The 24,732-nt window shown below is 39.4% G+C and overlaps 1 protein-coding gene across 2 annotated transcripts in view; it reads right to left on the bottom strand.

Annotated features, from left to right (window-relative positions):
- Positions 1 to 3,382: 3,382 nt before the first annotated feature.
- EXT2 (exostosin glycosyltransferase 2) overlaps positions 3,383 to 24,732 on the bottom strand; it is a 73,883-nt gene continuing 52,533 nt past the window's right edge. For both annotated transcript variants that reach the window (XM_005480130.4, XM_026794866.2), the window contains 5 exons: positions 21,692 to 21,858; positions 14,619 to 14,762; positions 13,970 to 14,098; positions 12,704 to 12,786; positions 3,383 to 6,248 (listed from right to left, as the gene is read on the bottom strand). In XM_005480130.4, the coding sequence (XP_005480187.1) occupies positions 6,110 to 6,248; positions 12,704 to 12,786; positions 13,970 to 14,098; positions 14,619 to 14,762; positions 21,692 to 21,858 (662 nt within the window). In that variant the 3' untranslated portion in view covers positions 3,383 to 6,109. The remainder of the gene's footprint in view (positions 6,249 to 12,703; positions 12,787 to 13,969; positions 14,099 to 14,618; positions 14,763 to 21,691; positions 21,859 to 24,732) is intronic.

The raw sequence follows: 24,732 nt of genomic DNA on the forward strand, positions 1-24,732 counted from the left end.
CCTCTTTTTAAAAGCAGGTTATTAACCTTTAAGCAGATGGATGTTCAATAATCTTATTGGCAAGGAAGGTAACAGCCATGCAAGGTGCATCTACTTATGGCCAGCTGGAGCCCACATGTAAAGGTGTTGCATTTAATCTGAGACAAACAAGTGTTTATTATTTGTGAAAGGATCTTCCACTTTCTCTTGCTTTGCAGTTCGTAACTTACTCACAGGGCAACAACAGATGCTCTGAGTTAGCAATCTGCTCCTTTTGCTGTAGCCTTACTGAATTCCTGGATCTCATTTTACGGTCCTTTCTCCTTAAAACCTTTTCCCCTCCCTGTTTGTATGAAGTGTGGCAAAGCAGTTATTGTTCCCATCAGTCTGCAGCTGAAGGCACCCAGCACTAACTGTGGTCAGCACCTAGCTGAGACCTGCCTCTCACCTTCAAAGAGAAGTTTCACAAAAGAAGGACCTGTAAGTTTACAAACAGCCAGCCAAGCAGGTGAGAAACAATGGTTTTCTTGAGTGTGTGGCACATATACACATGGGCGGGAACACAGCTGGTGGCTTGAAAAGCTCAGGTATCTTTCCAGAGCATTATGGGCTTATCTCCTGGATGAGCATGAGGTGTTCACACTGGGCAGCTGGATATCTGTAAGTGGCACTTTGTTCAGTCAGTCCCAAGCTTTTTTGTTTTACAGGTTCCCATCACTGCACAGAATGACGGTAGGGGCTAAAAGAGATAAGCTTCATCCTTAAAAGCAAAGGATGCAACAGAAACCACACCTTGTAATGACACATGGAAAACCTCAGGTGGGTCTGCATATCTCAAGTTCTTCATGCCTTCATTGGTCAAATGATCCAGCTTTGACCTTTGTCCAGACCCCCTCAACTGAAATTTAGGTTAAAAAATCTACTAAATGTGACTTAATAATTATGCTGGTATTTTCTTAGTCACAACATCCCCCCTGCACAGAGTCTGGTACTGAGCACTGACACAAGTTTATAGACCTAATAAAATCATAACTAAGTTGCACTGATCTCTGTACATGGTCAGAGTTGGTATGCTTGTCTGGAGCAGGAGCACTTCCTGTTTATGCAAGTAAACAGGCATTTAGCATGACTAAAGGAAATTTGAAGGACAATTATGGGATCCTTTTCCAGACAAATGAAGACAGCAAACAGGCAACCTTGCAGGAAGAACCTTTGAGCTGCACTGCTTTCAGTCGGAAAACTCCCTTCGTGCTGCTAGCTCCAAGCCAGTCCACGTAATTGCCTCAATTGTCCCTGTTATCCTTTAATGGGAAACATAACTCACTTTCAAAGCAACCACAAGAAGCTGCAGACAGGGGAATCCTGAAGATCAGCAGAGGTGGGACTGCATTACAGCCATTTCCATCAGGCTGAAATTACACAGAGTGCACCAGGAATGTCTCTAAATGGCTTCAAGCCAGGGCCCGCTGAAGCCTGCTGATTCTTAAAGTCAAGGCTAACAGTCCTCTGCCTTGGTAGTGAGGAACCCAAAACTCCAGACAAACAACAATTCAGACAAAAGTGTAGCTGTTCTGCTAAATCCCAGGCTCGGGATACTGGTGTTCAATCTTGTTTTTACCCACACATCTCCAAAGAGAATCCGACTGTCTCTCTCTGTTTCCTTATCTGCAGCTACAAGTACGAGGCTGATCTTACCCATGCAGGAGGACCATAAAGATCAATTTCTTGCACTTAAATACAGCAGTGGCAGGCATCATAAAAAGAACTTACACTGTCCTACAGGCACTCCCAACAGCATGAGACACAACTTAAGGACCCGTGACTCAATAGCAAAGAAAACGTGTTGTACATGAATTTTCTGCTAAGCAAGTGCTACCTCTGTCATATGCCAAAGTCAGCAAGAGGTTTGAAGTGACCACCTGCTCATGGGATAACCTGCAGATCTCATGGAGTATTGTGTTTGGTATTTTCTGGCAGGTTTTCACAGAAATTATTATTTTCAGCCTAAAAATTGAAATGAAAAGGCAGTACAGGCGAAATACTTGTCAGGATTTACTCTGCTCTTCTCAGCTCTTTAGGATCAGATTGAAGTTAGCAACTGGACCATTTGGAATTGGGAAATTGCTCATTTTCTAGCACAGATTTAATCAAACATAAGTTTACCAATTTTTTTTTGTGATTCAAGTACGTGGATGAGACTACCCCTGACGACAAGAACTACACAGTTTACATTTTAGTTTACAAAAGGACATGTTTTGCAGCAGTCATAGTAAAATTTAAGTATGCACATCTTCAAAGAGGAAAATGAAAAGATTCATACTCACTCTGTCTGATTCCATTTCTTCATCAGCACCATCGATTTAGATTTCTTCCATGCATCATGCTTTGGTTGTGAGAGCAGCTTCCATGTAAGAGGGCTGGACAGATTTATGCAGTACTCATTAACCATTCTGAGAACTTTCCTGATCAAAAGATGCTCTACCTGTGAGAAGCACCCAGTGTATCAGACATTTGTTATGGAGGGCATTCATATCAAATCTTGGAGACATATTTAACATTAAAATTGCCCTTCTAAATCCATTTTCATGTGTCTCATTATAGCATCCTTTTAGAACGCTTCAATACTCACCAATACAGCCTAAAATCAAAATGAGTCAGAAGTACTGAGCATCACTTAAATCCCACCTCACAATTATTTTGAAATGTGTCTCCAAAGTCCTTGAGTTTAAAAGACCCTTGAATGGATAATTAAGAGGGATAAACTTGTTGCTGCAGCATATTTGAACCACATCAGCAGAAGCATGATGGATGGTAGGAGGCTCCAGAGCAGGAATTAGAGATGGAAGGACAGAGTCATTCAAAACATTAGGGCCTGAATCTTCACATTCTGGAGCTGTGAGGAAGAAAAAACTCTTGCATTATAGGAAGAGTTAGTGATGCTAAAAAGGCATCCTTAGGACTCCCTATGACTGGCAGAGCAGCCCCTGCAGCACATTCCCCTTGCTATGCACAAGCAGCAAGGTGTGCCATGCACACACTGCCCTTTTGCAGCATGATCCACAGGGCTTCTGGAAACAAAAAGCTGCCACCACATTGGATTCCATAATCTCAGTGAGTCAGCCAAAAATCTATTCTCAAAGGCACAGTTATTTAACATCTGCTGTATCTCTTTGCAAGAAAAAAAAACCCAAAAAAACCCCAACCTGTTCTATATTTCTCCAAGATAAATGCTATTGTCAAATCTTGGCAGAAAATTAGAGTAACAACAACTCTCCCCAAAAGGTGACTGGGGTGCAGACCAAACTTCTATTTTCAAGACAGCCGTCAAACTGCAGTTATGGGAAAGACAAAATATTGACAGACCTTTCTGAAATGCATTGTGAATATTCAAGTTTAACACAGATTTATGTAGTAAAAGAGCTTGTCACTTTAATTCTCCCTTCTGAATTAATTAATGTTTCCTTGTGCCATTCCAGAAGTGAAATACAATAAACACTCATGTGATTTAATTTTTAATATACAGTTATCAAGCTTTTTTGGATATCATATATACAATGAAAAGTTAAAAATTATCTTAATTTAATGATTGACAAAACCCCCGCTGTAAATCAGACATACAATTAAATCTTACCTTTACAGAATTTGCATCAAGAACATCACAATAATAAATGCAGAGAGCAAGTAAGAAGGCAATTTTACAATTTTTCTTTATGGTCAATTGCCCAATTTTCTCCATGGCATTAAACAGAGACAAATAGGACTGTAAATGAGCTAGCCCTATAAAAGCAACTGTAAAAGGCCAAAGGATAAAGCATTATTGTTAGGGGTCAGTGGACATTTTGTGCAAGGGGAAACTACTCAGATGCTCCTGGATGCAGACACAAGGATATGTTACCTTTTTACTGACTGGAGATTATACCTCAGCTTAGCAGGACTGGTTTGGCTGTCTACATCTAAAAATATTCAACCAAGTGTTTCAAATCCTCAGTGTCTTAAATGACTCTGTGCAAAACAAACCTTTTACTGGCTTACTGAGAAAGAATCAAAAAATCACAGAAGCTTCACTACTCTGTAAGGAAGGTGTTATAACTCAGTTAAGCTGATAAGGCCTGCCAAGCTGAGATCAGCTCCAAAAGGACAGCTAAAACTGACTACTGCACTGTTACAGGTACCCTTTTAAAAGAAACTTCTCAAGGGAAATATGCTGGTATCTCCTGATGCTCAAGCACCAGCACATAAATCAATGGGAAGATTCAAAAAGAAGGTTCATGTTAATAAACCTGAAAGGCTGCAAAGGAGATATAATGAGTAACAAACCTTCCTCTCTCTTGTGATAGTCACTGTGCAGACAGCAGTTGTCACTGCAACAGCTATCCTTTTAGCTCCCATAGCAACTCAGGAATGAAACAAAGAGTGCAGCAAAAAACATTTACTAGTAATTAAACACTCACAGAGAGTCAGATGATACAGTTTACAGGCACATCCCAGGGAGGTTATGAAGTGAAGCATCCCCTCAAAGCTATTGTTCCAATATGAGTTTTATTCACAGCACATCCACTGCATTGGGCAATAAGATAAGTCCTAGTGGGGGTGAGACAAATAGGAGCAGATGTTTCCTGTTTCTAGCCTGACTTTCATTTGGTTTCTGTCATTGCTGCGTATCCAGTTTAGGAGAGGGGGTGAACCATGATGTCTAACACTTGTCCTATTGTTTGGGGTTTGGCAAATCTGAGGAATAAGGTTGCTTGCACTGTCACAGAAAAACAGCCCGTCAAGTAGGATGTGTCTGTAACCAGCAGGAACAGAGGTTTCAAAAGACAGTGAAATCACACTTATCTAGTAGCAAGCATTTTATCAGTGGAGCTAGAAAAGAGATTGCTTTCTCAGCCCAACTTGGGACCCTCGTTAATACTGAAGGGCAAGAGTAACAGTCCAAGCAACTTTATTTCTAATTTTGTTGCATTTTGTTTTCTCATTCAGGTTCATTTCAGTATGGAGAAACAATTCAAATGTTCCTAAGAAATGTAAATCTTCTCCAAAAGACTTCTTAAGCTATATGTTTCAGCCTGTGGCAATGGGTTCCTTAAATTACAGCCGAAGACACAATAGTTTTTCCAACAATGGTAACTTACAGGAGTTTGTAAGTGTGCGTTAAGAGTGTCTTACACATACACATGTGCCTGTACATTGAAGCTGGAACTGGGAATTTCTGCAAATATAGAAGGTGTTTTACAAATTAGTACACTGCTTGTTGAAGAGGATTCAGACATAAAAAACTTATTTCCCTATGGATGGCTACAAAGTAAAAGTGTAACCTGATTGCTGGTTTTATAATTCAGATAAAAATATAGGAAGACTAAAGACAAATCTTTTTCTGTGTAATACAACTAGTTCTGATAGAGAGTCAGAGTCTTTTGCATGAGTGCAGCAGAAAACCTGAGATTTACACAGGAAGTGCAGTAATTGCAGTTCTGTCCTGCAGGTCTCTGCTTTGAAGGAGACTATCGTCCCAGCTGCTGTGTCTCCATCTCCATCAAAATAATTTAAGTAACACAAATTGCTTTGTTCTGTAAACTAGGTGAAAACAGACAGATTTTTGTTTGTGATGTTGTAAAAAAATAAACATTTGTCTCATATTACAGAAGAAAATATTTGTTACAGTTACTTAAGACAACAGTTAAAGCTCAAAAGACAGAGGCCCACCAGCCACACAGGAAATAAACTCCTCCCGAAAGAGAACAGCTCTACATGGCAGACAGTTGCTTTGAATGGATGGATGCTCACTAACCAGAGAGCCTTGCAGCACATTTGATAGAAGAGGTCAGTCATGCCAGTCAGACCACAGAGAGCAAGATTCTGTTTTATTCTTCCAGATGCATAGCCTCCTCTGGACAAAAGTGTGACATTTTTTGGAGAACCCACAAATAGATTCAACTCTCTGTGAGCAACTGAGAAGCAGCTGTCCAGATTTCAAATACAATTTTGTGCAATGTAAAAGGAAGACAACAACATTGATCCTCATCTCTCTCAGATGCAAACCCACTCTCTATAAAGTTTTGTCTTCAGGGCCTTATATTCCTCATAGCACCTTTTCAGCTGTTGTTTTCCTCATGGAGGTTTGTCTCACTCTTTACAAGCTGCCGATATTAGGAAAGCTCTTCAGTTTCTCAGGAAAGTCATCTTTGTACAGGACAGGGTCAGCACGATGCTCCACCACTTTGAGAGGCATGGTCCCAAAGACAGAGGCAAACTTATTGATGCATTCAGATCTGGGGAAAAGGAAAGCAGTATAATTAAGAACTCCAACAACTGGGCTGGCTACCAACTCCCACACCAAAATAACTGGTAGAAACCTTCCCTCTTGCACTTGGAAGTATTTCAGCCACGCTGGCTACTAATAAATAAAAAGAGAGCCTCACTGCAGAGAGAACAGAAAAGAAGCTGGTGTTCTTTGATTTATCCATTTAATCACGGAGACGAGCAAGGGGATGCTGGCAGCAGCACATGTGCACATGGAGGTCAAAGCTTCCCTTCTCCCTCCCCCTAGAATTCCAGTCATTCTTAAAGCAATGTACATGCTGTAAACCAGAACAGATTAACTGCCAACATGTCTCTTAAAGGGCCACTGTTGGGTCAATTTCGTTTATAACGAAGGTTTTGCAAAAACCAAGGCTTTGTGAAAACAGAGTTCTAAAAACAAAAAGTCTGTCTTTTTTCAGGCTTCTTCAGAAGCTCTATCTTTTGCCACAAAAAAAATAAACATGCCTCAGAGAATAGGCAGAGCTGATTGAACTGTAATTTAAAGGTGAAGCTGAATTAAAACTATAAAATGAAACAAAGTAACTAGTTTCTTTTCCTTGTCTAAATAAAGATATATTGAGCAAAAAGACATCACATTAGCACAAAAAAACTGGACCACTGATGACTCTTTCAGTTTTAATAATCTCAGTGTCAGTAATGTGGAAAGGAACAGCCATGTTCTTCAAAAAACAAGCAAGCAGATGTTTAACCATGACATTGCTCCTTTAACTTTTTCACTGACGGGCGCTATACCTGTGGAGGCAAGGGAGAGAAAACCTGGCTCATCTCACCTCAGCCAATGCTCAGCTAACTTTAGCTGCCTGCTACATAAAACAGCTTTTAAGGAATTCAGATACCAAGAATCATGACAACAGTTCCCTGCACATTAACAGAGAGCTACAGGAAAACAGGTGACATTTCTTTTGCCACTCAAAGAGGAAAACAAACAAAGAAGTGAGAACTTTGACTCAGCTAGAGACTGAAGTGCTGCAGGCGGTGGCAGAGCAGGTCTCTCGCTCTCCAACCACTGCACCCTCTCCCAACCCCTTTGGAGGGTTAGGGGGTCACTACGGCTCCAGGATAATTTTCCTCATCAGGACCTGGTCAATCACACCAACTGAATGTGACAGTTCTGTGATGGGGACTGCTCAACGCTGCCCCAAACACTCTTTTGAAGTAGACGGGACAGCAAGAGAAGTTTTCAAAATTATTTCCTCAACGACAAAGCTGTTTCAAGCTATAATGGTCATCATTCAGACCATTTTCTGTCCTGAGAAAAGTGTCAGAAAACTACTTCATATGAAGTGATACTTGAATAAAATATTACTACAGGTAAATGCAGACAGTTCACCTTCTGCTACCTTCCCATCTTCTCATACTTCATCCTACCTCATACCTTTCTATCATCAGATCCAAATCATTGGGACCACAAACAAATGAAAAGAAATTCAGAGTGTAAGAGAAAACCATGTACAGTGGGACAGTCTCTACTCCTGTGACAAGCACTATCTGATCCAGTGTAGCACAGATCTGAAATAGCAAAGGAGCCACCAATGAGGACTTAAGTGAAGATCCAGGTAGATGTTCAATAATTTAAAGTAACAAGGTGAACCATCAAGAGAATGAGATTTGGACCACAAGCACTGAAAGGTTCACTGCAGTAGTTCCTGCAGACAGCAGGAACTGAGTGTTTTCTCCAAGAACATTAAGCAGCTTCTGTCACTTCCACAGGATGCCCACCATAGGATATCTTAAAACATCTGATTTTCAGATAAATTCAGACTTTCAAATAATCTGTTACTTGTAAGAAATGTGGTTAACTAATCCATGATGTGGATGTGTATTGGGGAAGCCTTATGGCAGGAAACCCACAAACTTCACAGGCAAGGAGGTAGATGCACTGGGAGATGTGCATGTGAGAGGTTTGCACAGCTGCTGGCCTTCACTGGTTTCTGGAATACAAGAATACTTTTAGTCTACTGGTTCAAATCCTGCCTTTGCCAGTAATGACTGAAAGACATTGTAATGTAACAGCTGCTTGGTGGCTGGTGTGAAATGAATTAGTTATCTCAGCCTACTGCCTGGCAGGCAGGTGTCCACATCAGAGCAGCCATTGTCACAACCAGAACTAAGTGGCACCCTCAGAGCAAAAGACAAAACTAAATGGATAGGGCAGACAAAATTGACCTCTTCCCTCCAGAGGTTATACTCCCAAATCAAAAGTGAGGTATTATGACAAAATATCAAAATGGGATCCTTCTACAGCTGAACTTATTTTGGTGTAAAGTCCATTTAAGCCTGCCTATACAATATCTTTAACCACCAGAAAACCATTTCATTGTTAAAGAAATGGCAAAAATTAAAAATGGAAAAATGAGTATGTTCTAAACACTCTGGCTGAAGCAGAAGTTAGCCCTCCACAAATAAATATCAAATTCAAAGATCAGAAACAGACTTTTTAAAAGGAAATAGATGTCATGCACAAGCCAGAAAATGTCTTTGAAAGAAAGACACTTTCCAAAAATTTCATGTCTAGCACTGAACTAAATCACTTGAATGCTGAAGTCCTTGCCACTTTAGGACAATATAAACCAGAAGGGATATCTAGAACATTAAACACTGAAAGCTAGGTAGCCAAGAGAATGTAATGTCATCTCAAAATGGAGGGAAGGTGTGTCCCTTAGTTGTGCCAATAGTTTTTCAAACTCACAGAGGCATGTTTGCTTCGAAGTATTATTTTTTTTTCTTGCATTGCTGACAACATGCAGTTCTATTCAGCTCAATAAGACATTGTGTAAATTTGGAAATTGAGAGTCCCATTACCCCTGGATGAACTTCATATTTGTTAAGGTCTCTCTTAATCAGGTTCATCACTGCTAAAATCCAACCATCTTTAGGCTGATTTACCTGAATATAGTTAGGGTTAGGGTTACGCCTAGGGTTAGGGTTTTTTAAACCAGGAAGCCCACAGCTCCAGGCACACTGCGCCTGTGCAAGACATCCCAAGAGGAGCGCAAAACTGCCACAACATGGCTGCCACCACAGATTTTTCCTTGGAGCTAGCCATAGCCTAAGTCTTTCTTTATTATATGGGGTTTTGGTTAGGGTTGTGACAAGGGTTACTGTTTTGAAAACTGGGAAGCCCCAAGGTTGACACACTGCAGCTGCAAAAGGCATCCCAAGGGGAGGGGAAAAGTGTCACAACATGGCTGCCTCCACAGCTTTTCCTTGGGACCCTCTCTAACCCTAGGCTGATTTACCTGACTGCGGTCAGACTTAGGGTTACACCTAGGGTTAGGGTTTTTTAAACCAGGAAGCCCAGAGCTCCAGGCACACTGCAGCTGCAAAAGGCATTCCAAGCGGAGCGCAAAAGTGCCACAACATGGCTGCCACCACAAATTATTCCTTGGGACCATCCCAAGCCCTAGGCCGATTTACCTGACTAGGGTTAGGGTTAGGGTTATGCCTAGGGTTAGGGTTTTTTAAACCAAGAAGCCCTGAGCTCCAGGCACACTGCGGCTGCGAAAGGCATCCCAAGGGGAGCGAAAGTGTGCCACAACATGGCTGCCACCACAGATTTTTCCTTAGGACCATCCCAAACCCTAGGCTGATTTAGGTGACAAGGGTTAGAGTTAGGGTTACGACTGGGGTTTCGGTTTTCTAAACCAGGAAGATCAGAGCTCCAGGCACACTGCGGCTGCAAAAGACATTCCAAGGAGAGTGCAGAAGTACCACAACATTGCTGCCTCCACAGCTTTTCCTTGGGACCATCTCTAAACCTAGTCTGATTTACCTGATTAGGGTAAGGGTTAGGGTTACGCCTAGGGTTAGGATTTTTTAAACCAGGAATCCCCGAGCTCCAGGCACACTGTGGCTGCAAAAGATATCCCAAGGGGAGCACAAAACTGCCACAACATGGCTGCCTCCACAGCTTTTCCTTGAGACCACCCCTAACCTAACAGGGTAACCCTGTACCTGCAGCCTTTGGCCAACTGTGACCTGGGCAGTTTGCCTCTTAAGGAAATGGCTTCCTACTTTGACTCTGACAAATACTTGCATTTCCTAAATAAAACACTGCTGTTATTGTGTCTGCAGAAGCAGCTCAGCCCTTTCCTATATTTACTGTACTGGCAGTTGCCCTCCAGATTGCATTTTAAATCGTTGTCCATTTCTGAGAGCCAGATGTAAAGATGTTAAAGGCAGTAAACTTGTTGCTACTTAAACACCTGTAAATACAGGGATTATAAGACCTTCCTGCAATTTCTTCTGTGACCTGATGTAAAGGCTAACCTAGGACAAGAAGGGAATTCTTGGTTCAAAGTTTTCTTCAGTTAAGGTATTTTAATGATGGAGCTTGATAACCTTGGGGACTAACATCTTCTAATTATCTAAAATAAATTAGACAGCAGGAAGAATAACAAAGTTGGCTTTCCCTTGATTCAGTGTATTGCTAAAACAATAAAATTTCTTAATAAGAGACAGAGTTCAACTACACCATCTTCCTTTGTCTCCTCTGAATGAGTCAAAAGGCCCAAGAAAACCAATTAGTTACATATCTTTCCTGGACAGATCTCCACAACTGAATTCTCAAACCTTTTCCATTTACAAAAACCAACAGGCAGTTGCTGGGCATCCCTCTGCTATTTCTGAATCAGAAACCTAACACTAAATGTTGTGCATGTACCTGGCAACCCTGATAAACTGTTTGTTTCACAAACAGTAGGTTGATCCCTGGATATCCGGGCAAGTAATTAGCTCAGACTACCTGTTTGTTATCTCTGAATGGTAGAAAGCAAGGAGTCAGGCACTTGGGGAAGCTGCAAGTAAAGCTGAAAATGGCTCTTTGCCTGACACCTGAGGTATTGTTTCTGATACCCAACACTGTAAAGTTATCAGTACAAAGTTATTCTTTTATAATGACAAATATTCCCTGATGCATGCACTTTTTTTCATTCAGCTTCTCTCCTGACCCCGAAAATAGTGGATGGATGGATGGATGGATGGATGGATGGATGGATGGATGGATGGATGGATGGATGGATATGAGAGCCTTACTCACTACTAAGTTAGGAAAATATGCTCTAGGAGCTGTTACCATTTATTACTCACTTTTAATGAATATCTAGCATAAAACTTAAAAAAAAAAAAAAAAACCCTTTCAGGTTCTCAAATAACTCCCTTATATTTAGGTAGATGATAACACAGGGCAAGAAGGCAGTAGGTCTAGCAAGCAGTTTCAGTATGATATTAAGTATTTTCAAAATCAAGCCTGAATATACCTAAACTGTCTATCTCTCCATATTCTCCTGCACTCAGACTCTACCCCAGCATGTACTTCTTTGGCTGGGCAAATAAAAGTATGTGGATTTGCAGTCCATCTAACACTTCCCACAACCCAGTATTCCCCACTTTTCAAAATTGCAGACAAGCAAAATAACAGTTTAAACATGTTCTCAATAAACTGTCAATGACACTTTACTCTGAGGATACAAGAACTGCTATAGACATGGAAACATGACCTTTACCCAGCATCATAATGCACTTCAAGGCAAAGAGCAATTTTTTCATCTTCTGTTTTTATAGCATTTACCTTAATGAGAACCTAGTCCATAACTAAAATTCCCATGTGTTGCTGTAGCACTACTGCTGTGCCGACAGGAAAGCTCACCTGGCTTGGTAGCCCATCCTGTAAGCCAAGTCAGAATTGTTAGGTATGGGGGAACCTTTTGTGCTTCCCTTTTAGCTAACATTTAAGATCTACAAAATTTCCCACCCCTTTCTCAAGTATTTTCCTGCAGAGTAATTTTTACCAACTTAATGGGGTATATTTTACTTCTGAGTTGCATACTCCTTTTTTTAATTCAGTCTGATTAAATTCTACCTAATAACTGCTGGAATTAATGCTGACATTGTTAAAAAACACAACATGGAATTGTGCAGCAAATGCCCTTCACTAGTGGAAGCAATGTGCTTCACAATCCTTAGAAAGAAGACAATGTACAAATATCACTTCAAATTATTTTATTAATAATTTATATTTTCTGCTCTTTGGTAAGCTACCAACAGTCTAGTTTAAAAAAAGAATTCATACTTATTACAGTTGATATTCCACGGCAAATAGAAATGTGGTATTACTGACAGTACTGCCAACCAAGAACCTGAACTTCATATATCTGTCCTAAAGATTTACAGCAAAGCTGCTAAAAATTGTACACTACTAAAGTCCTTTTTTGTAGTAGTCTACCTTTCAGTGACACATCACCCATCATAGGAATAACTTAAGTTGATCGAATCCATGTAACATTCTTTCAAAATTAGTAATTTATAAAAACACTATAATTTTTGGTCCTAATTTAATGAGACACAGGATAAGATTTTAGGGATCAGAACAAGGCAATCAGAGAAATAGAGAGTGGTCACTCACCTTTCCACCATGTGTGTCTGGTCCAGTGATAACCCATCGATTGCTGTGCATTCTGGACATTTGAACTTCTTTCGTGGGGTCACCTGCAGAAAGGCATGCCAGATATTATCAAATATCAACAGAAGGGACATTAATCTCCTTGCACAGAGAGCAGTGCAATACCTCTGAACATGCCTGCAGTGTAAGCTGAGCTGTCTCAAAAAGAGAGGGTGTACAAAAAAAAAGCCACTCTATTCCTCCATTCAGCTCCATCTGGCCCGGCTGACTGCAAAATTCACAGGGGCCTAATAAAAACGGCTTGGAGGGTTTTTTTCCTTCTGTAACTGAAAAGAAGTGGCGATGACAAGCTCCTTAATTCCTGTTTAATGACTGTTTTCTCACTGCCAAGGTCCCTGTATAAACACCATTTGTTCTTGCAGCCATAACAGCGATGAAATATAGCTTCCCATACTTCACCGTAACGTTAATCCAACAGGCACTCTTTCGCTCTCTCCAGTTAAGAGCTGACTGGCAAACCCTGCAGGACTCTCCGAATTGCAGAGATGCCAAATTACTCTGCTCTGCCCTCATACAGCTCAGAAACTTTTTCAGCAAAAGCACACACTTTATCTTCTAAAGACTTTTCTAGGAAATGCAGCCACCAGTCCCAGTAAATGATGATGGACAGAAGGGAGAATGGACCCTGCTAATTGAAGTAATGCCTGGTGGCCTCTAAATCTCATTCCAAGCTGACACACTTTGAAATGAATGTACGGAGTGAATGTCTAGACCTGAAAACGTGTCGAAACATGTCAGGAAATTAATTCAGGGATAAAAAGTTCATTTAAAGCTGATCTTGCAATTAATGTTCTTGCAATTAACATTCCTATAAATCAGCTGTTGTCAGGCCACAATAGAGCGAGCTGTGGACAGTTGGCAATTTCTTTCCTCTAGCGATCTCAAATAGTTAAAATATATGTCTGTGGGCCTGTACATATACACACACATAAGTACAGCTGTCATTTAAATTATCTTCTTTTATAGCTCATCTAGATGGTTAAAATAACCACCAGAAACAACTGGTAAAAAATAATTCTCTGTTCTCAGTTAACACAAAAACTTTACCAGAAGGGCTTTTCTATCATGAGAAAGAGACCAAGACACCATACTGGGAGACAATTAGAGAAAAATGGAGGATTAAGTAACATATTAAAGCCTACTGAATAAACTTAGGTATGTATCTCATATTTTTTAATTTCATAAAGATAAACAGCAGAAAAGCCCCACCTTAATGACTGATTTTCCAGTGACATTTGCTACTAGAAAATTCATGGCAATATCTTCACAATTCATATGAGCATCCACCCAATTCTTGATGTCTCCAGGCATCTTATAGGTGTAAAGATAGTTGAAATACTGCAGAGAAGAGAGCAAAAGAAAGAAGACAATTTTAAATACAGATACAGTAACTATAAGACTAAATATTTCAGTCATGGAACAGCAGGCAGCTAGGTGATAGTGCCTTCAGACAAGAACTACTTCAGCAGATAGAAAATAATTTTTGGGTGCTAAACTGCTTATTATTCCTTTCCTGACCACCACAGAAATTTCATTAAAATTGGTTCTCTTCTCTGAACCTACCAGCTACAAAGATACATTCCCTGCAAAATTTGCTATGCACTTTCAGGTCATGCAAACTGGCAGGAGTTTTCTAAGTTCATAGAGGTAAGAACTGGTTTTATTTCACTGTCAGAGACAAATCAGTGGTTTTCACAGCAACTGAAAGAGGTCTAGGGAAAGTTTAAAATCAGTTCTACAACTGTTTTAAAGACCATAATCATAGCACCACAAAAACTGATGGAACAATGACAGAAGCACATATAGATCTTTTTTAATGTACACATTGTACATTAGTGCAGAGAAAGTTGTATATCACCTTGTGATAAAAGGCTGCCCCAGTGAGCACCATTGAGACTTCATTGGTCCATTCTGATTCATATTTCCATTTGTTCATCTCGTGGTCCCAAAGATGCAGGCGACCTGGGTATCCAACCAACCTGTCAGGGAACTCACGCCAGACCTGAAGAGAAAAAACATGACATGCTGTTAACCAGGCCTGCACAGAAAGCAAATGCAACACATCTGCTTTCTGGAAGGGTAGCAAATGCAACACATCTGGAAGGGTAGAGTTTCAGTGGGGCAAAGATCACTTAAATTCTTCTAAGTCCAAATTCTTGGAACAAAGAGTTGCCAAGAAGGAGTACAAAAAAGAATAAGCTTGCTGTGGAAGGACCCTACAACTCAGAGAAACCATGTCCCAGAGCAAAAGGCCACTAATGGACTACTAAAATAATTGTTACAGAAACACACAAATGACTATTCAAAAAGATTTTAACTCTAACTAAACCCAAGCATAATTAAAATGAAACTTTTGATGTTAACTTCAGTAGATATGACTACAACCTAACTACTTTTACAGCTGGCTTTGGATCTAACCAACCTGCTTCCTTTGTCAGGAACTGGCTTAAATTTTAATATTTCTGGTATTCTTTAGTGGGTGCTTGGCTACATGGAAGGCTGCTTTGCCCTTGACTTGTTCCAGACAGCTGGATACAATCAAGATACCATCCTTGACACTCCATACATTATTTTATAGCTGACTACAGGATCAAATACAGTAGACAAGAACAAGGAGAAGGGCATCATTAATGCAACCCTGGTTCTCCACACTGCTGGCTACATTAAATAAAGGACAATTTTTGCATTAGAGAAAAAGAGAGGAAGAATTATATTTGTTTAGAGGGGTCTGAACGCTATTTGTTTGCTAGATACAATTTGTCTGCATTATTTGCAGACAAATTATTCCAAATCTGTCGCCTAATCCAAATAACTGCTAGGCTTGTTTGGAAGAACGAGTCTTGACTTTCTAACATACAGTTAGGTTACAAGAGTTTCTGGTTTAGGTTGGTAATGTATAAACAACAGATGCATATATAACGAAATTTTTGTATGCAAGAACAACAACAAGAACAAAGTACCTCAAAAATCCCCAAGGATCCCTTCACAAATTTTTTCATCTGTACAAAAGACAAGGGAACGCTACAGTTGAATGCACAGTAAAGGAAGTGTTATCCGGAATTCCACCATCCTGCAAATGTCACCCCACCAGCAGTTCACTTTGGCCACTTCCTCTGTGTCAGTGCATTTCAGTTGGGAGGCCTGGACTATAAGGACTCTATGCAAGTATTTTGTCATAGTAAATATGATAAAACAATCAGTTTTAAGTTACTGCTTCTGCATCTACATTTCTGTGATTTTTCATTACTATATACCTTTTCACCTATACATCTCAACACATTTTACTGCTGTCAGTTAATACAGCTTCAGAATCCCATGATGAGAGCAGTTATTATTTCAAACGTCCAGATGAGGGAACCTGCCAAAATCATACAGGAAACAAGAATGGGAACCAGATCTTCTGACTCCTCGACTTCTATTTTATCCAGAAATCAATCTTTCTAGACAGCTCTAGGGTGCAAGTACTGGGATAGTATTTCGATATGACAACGCTCCAACACAGAGGGTTCTTGAAAGCAGAGATAACTTGGAACTGAAGGAAGAGAATTCATAGGACACTTACAAGTTGGTGCCATAAGCTAATTAAAACAATACAGACTTCTGGCAGGCAAGCCAGTGAGGCCTTGAGGTATCTATTTTGACATGATGTAGAAAACCTTAATAAAGAACACAAAACTAAATGTACAACACTCAAAAATTTATTCCTCACTCTCCAGGACTCAAAATTCTAATGATTTAGTTTTAAACCTGAATATTAAAATGTCTATCTCCCAGCTGTTGGAAGGTACCACCACATAAGCTACTGAGGCTCAACAAAGGATTTAATGGAACACCACAGATCTGCACCGTACTGGGCTAAGAATTCTTGTAGAGGAAATGGCATGCATATTAACAGCAGCTGAAAGAAAGATTAAAGTCAGCTACTGCTTCCCACGGGAGTGCAGTGCCTTCTCAACACAGAACCCTGAATTCATAGCCCTTATAGTTTTTGCCCTTGGTGTCATCTTCAAGAGTCTAAATGACATAAAATAAAAGCCAACTATAATGCACATTACTCATACAGATGTTCTTGTGTCACTCTAAATATCAACTCTACCCTGTAAAAAAATGTCCTGGCCTCTGAAAATTGTCAGTTTGATGCATCTAAAAAATAACTTTGGTGTTTTGAACAAAGATTCCCTTTAAAAGTAATGCTTTTGAAGTCAGTGGAAAAGCTTGGCTTTTTCACAACATTCACCACTAGCTCATTCAATGGTAATTCTGGAAAGGCTCCCAACGGCTCCATCCAGCTCATTACCCAAATCCATACATATGCTTTGTGCCAAAATTAATATATACAGCTACTGCATATAAGGAAGCTTTCAGAATAAAAATAGTGGTAATGATTCTAATACTACTCTCTATTTTGTATTACTGTCCATTTTCTTGTTTGATAGCTGCCTATAATTTATTAGTCTGTTAGGAGTACATTTCATTTTAGCCAGTGATCTTATTAGCTTTCTCAGACTAAGAAGGATGGCCTGCTTTAATACTGGTAAGGGACACATCCAAGGAAAATCCTATTGCCAAGTGAAGAGGAGGTATGCTTATTTGCAGACAAGTCATTCCAAAGACTCTGGTAGTCAACCCTAAGGATAAATATTTTTGGATGAAGCATCTCCCAGATGAAATGTCAAAAAGAAGTTCTGACTTAGTAGTTTTACTAAAAGTCTTGTAAAGGAAAACCAAAAGGAAATGTAGTAATTTTGTTTCCAAGTCAAGTTCTCAAGTGACATAAACAGTATAGCTAAAACACCCTCCAGCCTCATCTCCCCAGAGCTCTTTCTGCCTCACAGCCTCAGCTATTCTGTGCAATTTGCTGTGCCATCAGAACAGCAAGCTCTCTATGTAGCCAGAAGGACAGGGAAGCATATCCTTCTACAAAACATTCTCAAACATTTATGCATTAAATTCAGTAAACTATATTAAGTCATATGCAATTCCAACAACTTAATGAATAGAAAAATAGTCAGCATATCCAAAGCTACCATGGCATTTTAAGAATGAAACACTGATTATTCTCTACAAATGAAAACAGACTCAACCCATCTGTCTTCCAGAGCCCCATCCACTCTTAATTCTTTCCCAGTCCTCAAAGGAATGGCTTGTGCTGTTACTAAAAAAATTAAGTAAAATGTAAACACAGAGTCCATTAAAAGATGCAAGATGCTTTGCACACACACATTTTGTAAAATATCATGAGTTTGAAGAAGAGCTTTGAATGTGGCCAGCAGTGAAGAATTCCTTTGTTAAGCAGAGTTATAGTACTTGTTCTACAAAGGAATCCTGAAAACCAAACTTTTAAAGTCAAAATGAGCAAGGACGAATTCCTCTGAAGAAGTCATTCAAACTTCATGAAAATTTCAGCCTAGTAAAATGTATGCAATGCAATAGAGAATAGATTTTTTTAAAGAGTGACAGAGACATGAAGCACTGAAAAACAATTCTGAAACAGAATAAGATCATCTAACAACAGAATGCCAAAAGTTTTCAACAGAATAAATGCAGATTTAGCAATGCACCAAACTGCACATTTTATGAGTGAAAAATATAGGCCCAGAACAATAATACCCATTTAGACTATTTCTATTATTGTCCTAATAGAAATATTTTGTCTCTGTAAGGACAAAGTGCTACATAAGCACGGGATAAGAAATTACTTAATACTATGACATCTGCCTCGAGGCGAGCTGAGACACAGAGGTGAGAATGCTACAATGCTCGATTTCAGTCATGCATTTAAACACCAAACTCTTCAGAGGTGGCCAATGGTTCTGCTTTAACTTTTTAAGATTATGATAATCTAAATACTTGTTCCACTTCTTGGGTCTCTTTGATGCTCTCTCTGTGAACAACAAAGTTCAGTAAGTGGGAAAAAAATTATCAAGACATAAGTTTTTTTTGCAGTATCCAAAGTCACATAACTTAACAGAACTACTTTTTTCGAAGTCAGAATGTCATGAGTATTCTTCTGCTACCTTAATACAGCAGCACACAGAGACTATTTTTCTGCTTGCTCCAATAGATTTATGCAAGGTCACAAATCACTGTACCGTAATAGTTCACTTTTAACAAGTAAAAAATGTCTGACACTTTGAGTGTTACTATATTTTTTTATGGCTGAAAGTGTACAGAGATCAAAGTTTTCTGGATTTTTTTTTTAGGCTTGCTCTATACATTCAGAGAAGTGTGTGACAGAGAGGGTTTTGCCACATGTTTAAAATGCAAAGTCTCAAGGATGTCCGGAGAGAAAAGAAAATTACTGAATGTCACGTTTCCAGCCCTTCATATGACCAAAGCAGAAGCAGACCTATTTTTAAAAGAAAACTTTCTAGTAACCTTATATGCTGCTACTGTTCCCTCTGGATTCCCCTGCAAATGAGTCAAGAGTTTGAGAGATACTTTTCTGGTAACACACATAAACAGATAAATAAATTATCACAGGCTGAGGACAATTTAAACATCTGGGAGCCAGCTCAGGCCTGTCAAGCAAGTCACAGACACTCAAGGACAGGAAAGATCAATCTTCAGCCCCTGATTTCTGTGCCAGAGAGTAGGAGCTACATCACCCACTCCCTATACGAGGAAAACTGTGTATTTCTAGAATAATTTGCTCTGTTTCTGTATTCAAAGACACTTCTATTCATTTAATTTACTGAGGGAGTGGGGGTGGTGAAGCTAAACTCAAAATACAAGGATTCAAATCACTCATAGGTTTGTCTCAGCTATCTTCTCAATACAGCACTTCAATTTTCCATCAATGTTACTGTGCAGTAAGCTGACTTCCCAGAATTAAAAAGGAATAGGATTTATAATAAAATGCAAAAAACTGCAAAAGAAATAGTTTCCAGTCTGCCAAACTAAACAATCTCATGTCCAAACAGTTACATTCACACACAGAATATAAGCACTGTTACTCAAATAGTCCCTGCAACCAAGGCACATGGCCATAAGGCCAATAAATGAGCCAGCACAATCCAATTGCTAGACCTGTTGGACTTAATCCTTGGACACAAACAGTTGCAGGTCCTGACTATCCCCTAGTTACACTGACCACAGGGGAATTCACATCAAGTTTTCTTTGTCTTACTTTTGTTTTTTATGAGGATAATTCCTTTCTGGTGTGACCAGACTCAATACATGTGATGTTACAAATATTATCCACCGAGGGTGTTAAAATTAACAGTTCAGACACACAAAAAAACAGGGTTCTGCTTCACATGACTTCTGGCTGACACAGCTGGAACTCAGCTGCAGTTTGAATCTTTGCTTCAAAGCCCTTCAAGCCTGCTCTGCCAACAGCAGAACTACTTACACAGTCATTTAGGTGACTTTGGTAAGTCACTCCTTACTGTTAGGCACTTTGACACAGCTTTATGAAAATGGAAGTCAAATTGCAAATGGAGCAAGGGTTTATGCAGCATGCACATTATGGATCTGCTGTCTTTCATCCCATCAGATCACTCTCAGAACTAGTAGTTATAAGCACCAACACAGGCAAAAGTAAGCTCTGCTATTGCAGTACAGTGCTTAAAACATTCAGTGTAGACAACAAAGTATAGAGAAGGTCTGTGTAGCCAAAATCCCCTTCCTTCAGATGTCTTCTCTTCCTTCCATCTTTCACACTTCATGTATTAACTCACTACTCTTAACCTGGCAAGGAAAGTATTTCCTTTCTGGAAACACACATGATAGATGAAACCTCTGTCTCCACTACTTAACATCTTTGTTATTACTTCAGCATACCTACATCATCACAAGACATTTCTGGAGTCCAAAAGCTTTTTACTTGCTAACAGTCTCTTTTACTCAAGAGGGAGAAAGAGCAATATTTCACCCCACATGTACATACGCTAAAGAAATAAATTCAAAGTGTTTTTTAAAAATATCATCTTGTATTAACTGCACTTAAGATTGCTAAATATTGGACAACTATCACATTTCACTAGCTTTCTCCACCTCAGAGAAGCAGTTTTCATGATTTCATTCAACTTGGGTAACAGTATCTTGTTCTAGCTCTCACTTAAGAAGCCCAGTGTTGTTTTGCTGTTGATGATGCATGTACAGGTGTGACTAAATAATTCAAAGCTTTCTTAAAATATGGTATTACATTTTCTAATGTTTCTGATTTGTTTACAAATAGAGCATTTTTATCTTAAATATGCACATATAACAGTAGTGATTATGGACTGTGGACTCAGATTATGGGCAGTTATACACTCAAATACAAATGGAAGACAAAAAATTACCTAATTCAAAACACAGTTTTAGAAGGAAGACAATAGTGTTGCTTCAAGTGTACTTTTAACAAACAATTCAAGTAGCTAGGAAGACTGTCACTTCTTTGTACTGCCATGGGTAACTGATTTGGACAAGCTCTCTTCATGTCCATACCCTCATCACAAGAGCAGCTGCTGAAGCTTTGCCATTTCAAGCACATGATCCATGTGTCACCTCCTTGAAATTCTTCAGTTCTTCCTTTCACTGCACTTCATCTTACTTCAGCACGTCCTCAGGAGGCCTCCTCTGTTCCCAACACTTAATCTCTGAAACTTGTCTTGCCCATCAAGACATGTTCTCTTGGATAGCATTTCTGATTTATCTGAAGTTAAGAAGAATGCAGCTCAGTCTTCAGACTGTTTCCCTTACACTTATTCCATTACATTTTCTGGAGTCTTTTGGCACTCCTGTGCCAGTTACTGAAAACCTCTTAGCTGGCAGGTTTTTCAATAAAGACATGACTATCTGGAAAACTGTTTCAGTCAGCATTGAACTCTTGTAGTAAAGAGAGATGCAACAATCTGAATCAACAGACTGCACAGTGCTTCCTCCACTTTATATGCAATGTTGAAGTGGATGGCCTAGGAGACAGGGGAAAACCAATTCTCTTACCTCATAGCCAAACTGGAGTTCATCTGAGGTTAGCATAATGATATCATCATCAATAGCCAGCACTGCTTCTGTTTCAATCTCATCATAAGGGAAGAAGCGGTTGCTAAGTTTGTTTTCTGCAGTCCTAACAACTTTCAGGGGAACACGAATCTTTGGCCAGAGGGAATCTAGAGAGAAAAATTGAAAGAAATAGAACTGAATGTTATACTTTACTTCTGAATATGCATATCCATCTTAGCTGCTTTTTACTCTTTTCTTCCTTGCTCCTAAACAAATGCTTCTTAACGGTGAATTTACAGCAGTTTTGGTTTGGCAAACATGAGAGCAACGAAGGCAAGAGACAGAAGTTCAGCTGCATTTCCCTCTGTATCTCTCAGCAAAGAGCTTCATGGGCAGCTACACAGAGGATAGCTCGCCCAAAACAGCAACTTGCAACACTCCCAGAGCAAGCGCAGGGATAATACGTATTGGTTCAGGGCACACAGTGTGAAAAGATACTTCACTCAACTGCAACTAAAAAAATTTGAAGCTGCAGTATACAATCACTGACTGCAAGTCTAGGATCATAAATAATTTAATTAAGAATGTTAGTTCTATCAATGGCCAGGCAAAAAAAGAAATTATTATATCAATTAAATGTTTAGCACTATTGACTACTGCTAAGGAGTAGATTCTGTGCCTCAGCAATTTCTTTCATCTTCAAAGTCCTAAGTTACAGTGATAATTTAGAACTAGATAAATACAAATGGATTCTAACTTGTGCCCTACAGCATTCATCCAAGTAGAATAGAGCACTGGAGTACACAACTATTAAATTCACAAGTCAGATGAGGATTTAAATAGCAACAGAGCCCTCCGTAGATACAAAACTGGATCAAATTCACCCTACCAATTAATACTATGGTATAATTTCTATTTTTTCCTGTGTTTAACATGTAGCACCTTAAGTGTCATGTTAACAGCTTCTGCATTTATTCAAAAACTTTCAAAACCCCATTCTATTCCTACAAAAGAATAACTATAGGTGTAAATACAGAGCACCAAGCTAAAGGAAACGGAAGGTCTGAATATTAAACATTCATTCTAAATGCATATAACCATGCACAATTTCTAGCACAAAGGTTAACAGTAGTCATTATTACAGTATGATGCATCCCAAAAGCAACTGTTTGTGAAAATGTATTTTAATTAAAAGCAAGAGAGACATGGGCAAACTGGAGAGAGTTCAGGAAAGAACCACAAAAGTAATGATGGCACTGGAGCATCTTCCCTACAAAAAAAAAAAGCTGAGACTGCTGTGGCTATTTAGTCTAGAGAAGGCTCAAGGAAGGTCTCACCACTATGAACAAACACCTGAAGGGAAGATGCAAAGAAGAGAGAACCAGACTCCCTTCACTGGTGGCCAGTAAAAGGACCAGAGGCAATGGCACAAACTGAAACACTGGAGGCTCCCTCCAAACATCAGGGGAGACCCTGCCAGAGTGAGTGTGACTGAGCACTAACACCGGTTGCCCAACGACGTAATGAAATCTCTGCTCTTGAAGAGGACACGTTCCTGCTTGAGAGGGGGATTGGACAGCTGATCTCCAGAAGTCCTTTCCAAGCTTAGCCATTCTCTGATTCTGTGGTAAGTGGAGTCTAGAGGAACTGATATTGGGCCTGAAGGCACTGGCATTTTCATGTCTGAAATATATATAAATTTTCAGTGCAGTTTGCAAGTGACACAAAGCCTGGAGACATGAAAAACAGTGAGCACAATAAAGTCATACAGAGCTTACTGAACTCTATATGACAGGACTGCTTAGTAAACTAGGTGCATTTGAACAAAAAACACACTGACACTTTTGAGACACAATTAAACACTAGGACCAAGGCAACTTTCTCCCTAAAAACAGCTTCTGAAAAGGATTAACAGGATAGAGCAGACACTAGTTCTCAGCATGCTGCTGCAGCAGAATGGATTTATATAATTTTTGTATGTATAGATGGGTATGTAGTAAGAAGTCAGGGCAAAGGGCAGGACAATTTTACCTATATGCAGACACAGACAGACAGAGCTAAAATACTGTTTCATTCTGGTGCTTTTGTATTTCAAACCATGTTAAAACACTGAAAATGGTACAGAAAGAATCACATGAGTTATGTGAGGTCAGGAGAAAATGCCTTTTAGTAGAACGTGGAGATCTATCTGTTTAGTTTACTAAAAGAATGAACAAAAAGTAGATTTGCTTAACAAGTTTAACAAGCACCTACACAAGAAGAAAAATGCCATGTATCTCCAACAAATTGGAGAAAGACATAACAAAAAACAAAGACTGGAATCTAAAGCCAGACAATTCAAAGTATAAATAAGGCAGACATTTTTAATAGCAACAGTGGTTAACCTCTGGCAAAAGTTTAAAAGGATAGCAATTGGTTCTGTACATCTTGTCTTTCAACAAGGCTGGGTATTATTATAGAGGATGCAGTCAAGTTTGAAGTCACTGGACTGAAAAGAAAGGCAATGTGGGGACTTATGACACACAGGTCAAGCCAGATGGTCTTACTGCACCTTCTGCCTCAAACTCCATGAACAGTAAGATGGTTGACTGTCACCAGGAAAAAAATAGGAAGTCTGAATCAAACTACTAGGACATGAGGAGCAAATACAGAAATTCAGAAAAGAGCATAAGGAAATAAGATCCTTGTTTTTGTGTTCTGAGAATAAAAGTGGAAGTTAAAACAGGTGTCAATGCAAAAAGCCACTGTAAGGACAAAATTAAAGAGAAGTCCTAACCTAAGGAAATGGTTTAAGTTTTTAAACAACAACATATGGTCATATTCTGGAATTGTTCTCAGCAGAAGGATCTGAAGAATGCTAGCTGACAAACCCAAAAATAATAGGATACAATTATGTGCACACACTTTCACTTCCATTATGACCTTGAATCAGGTCTGCCTCCAAGACAATTCTGCACTCTTTCCACTGTCTGTTGCACTAGGAAGAGAGTACCAGAGAAGAGGAGAAGCTGCTTCATTCCCACATGTACAAGTAAAATTTG

This window comes from Zonotrichia albicollis, chromosome 6 (genome assembly GCF_047830755.1).
Source record: "Zonotrichia albicollis isolate bZonAlb1 chromosome 6, bZonAlb1.hap1, whole genome shotgun sequence".
NCBI classification, from domain to species: domain Eukaryota; kingdom Metazoa; phylum Chordata; class Aves; order Passeriformes; family Passerellidae; genus Zonotrichia; species Zonotrichia albicollis.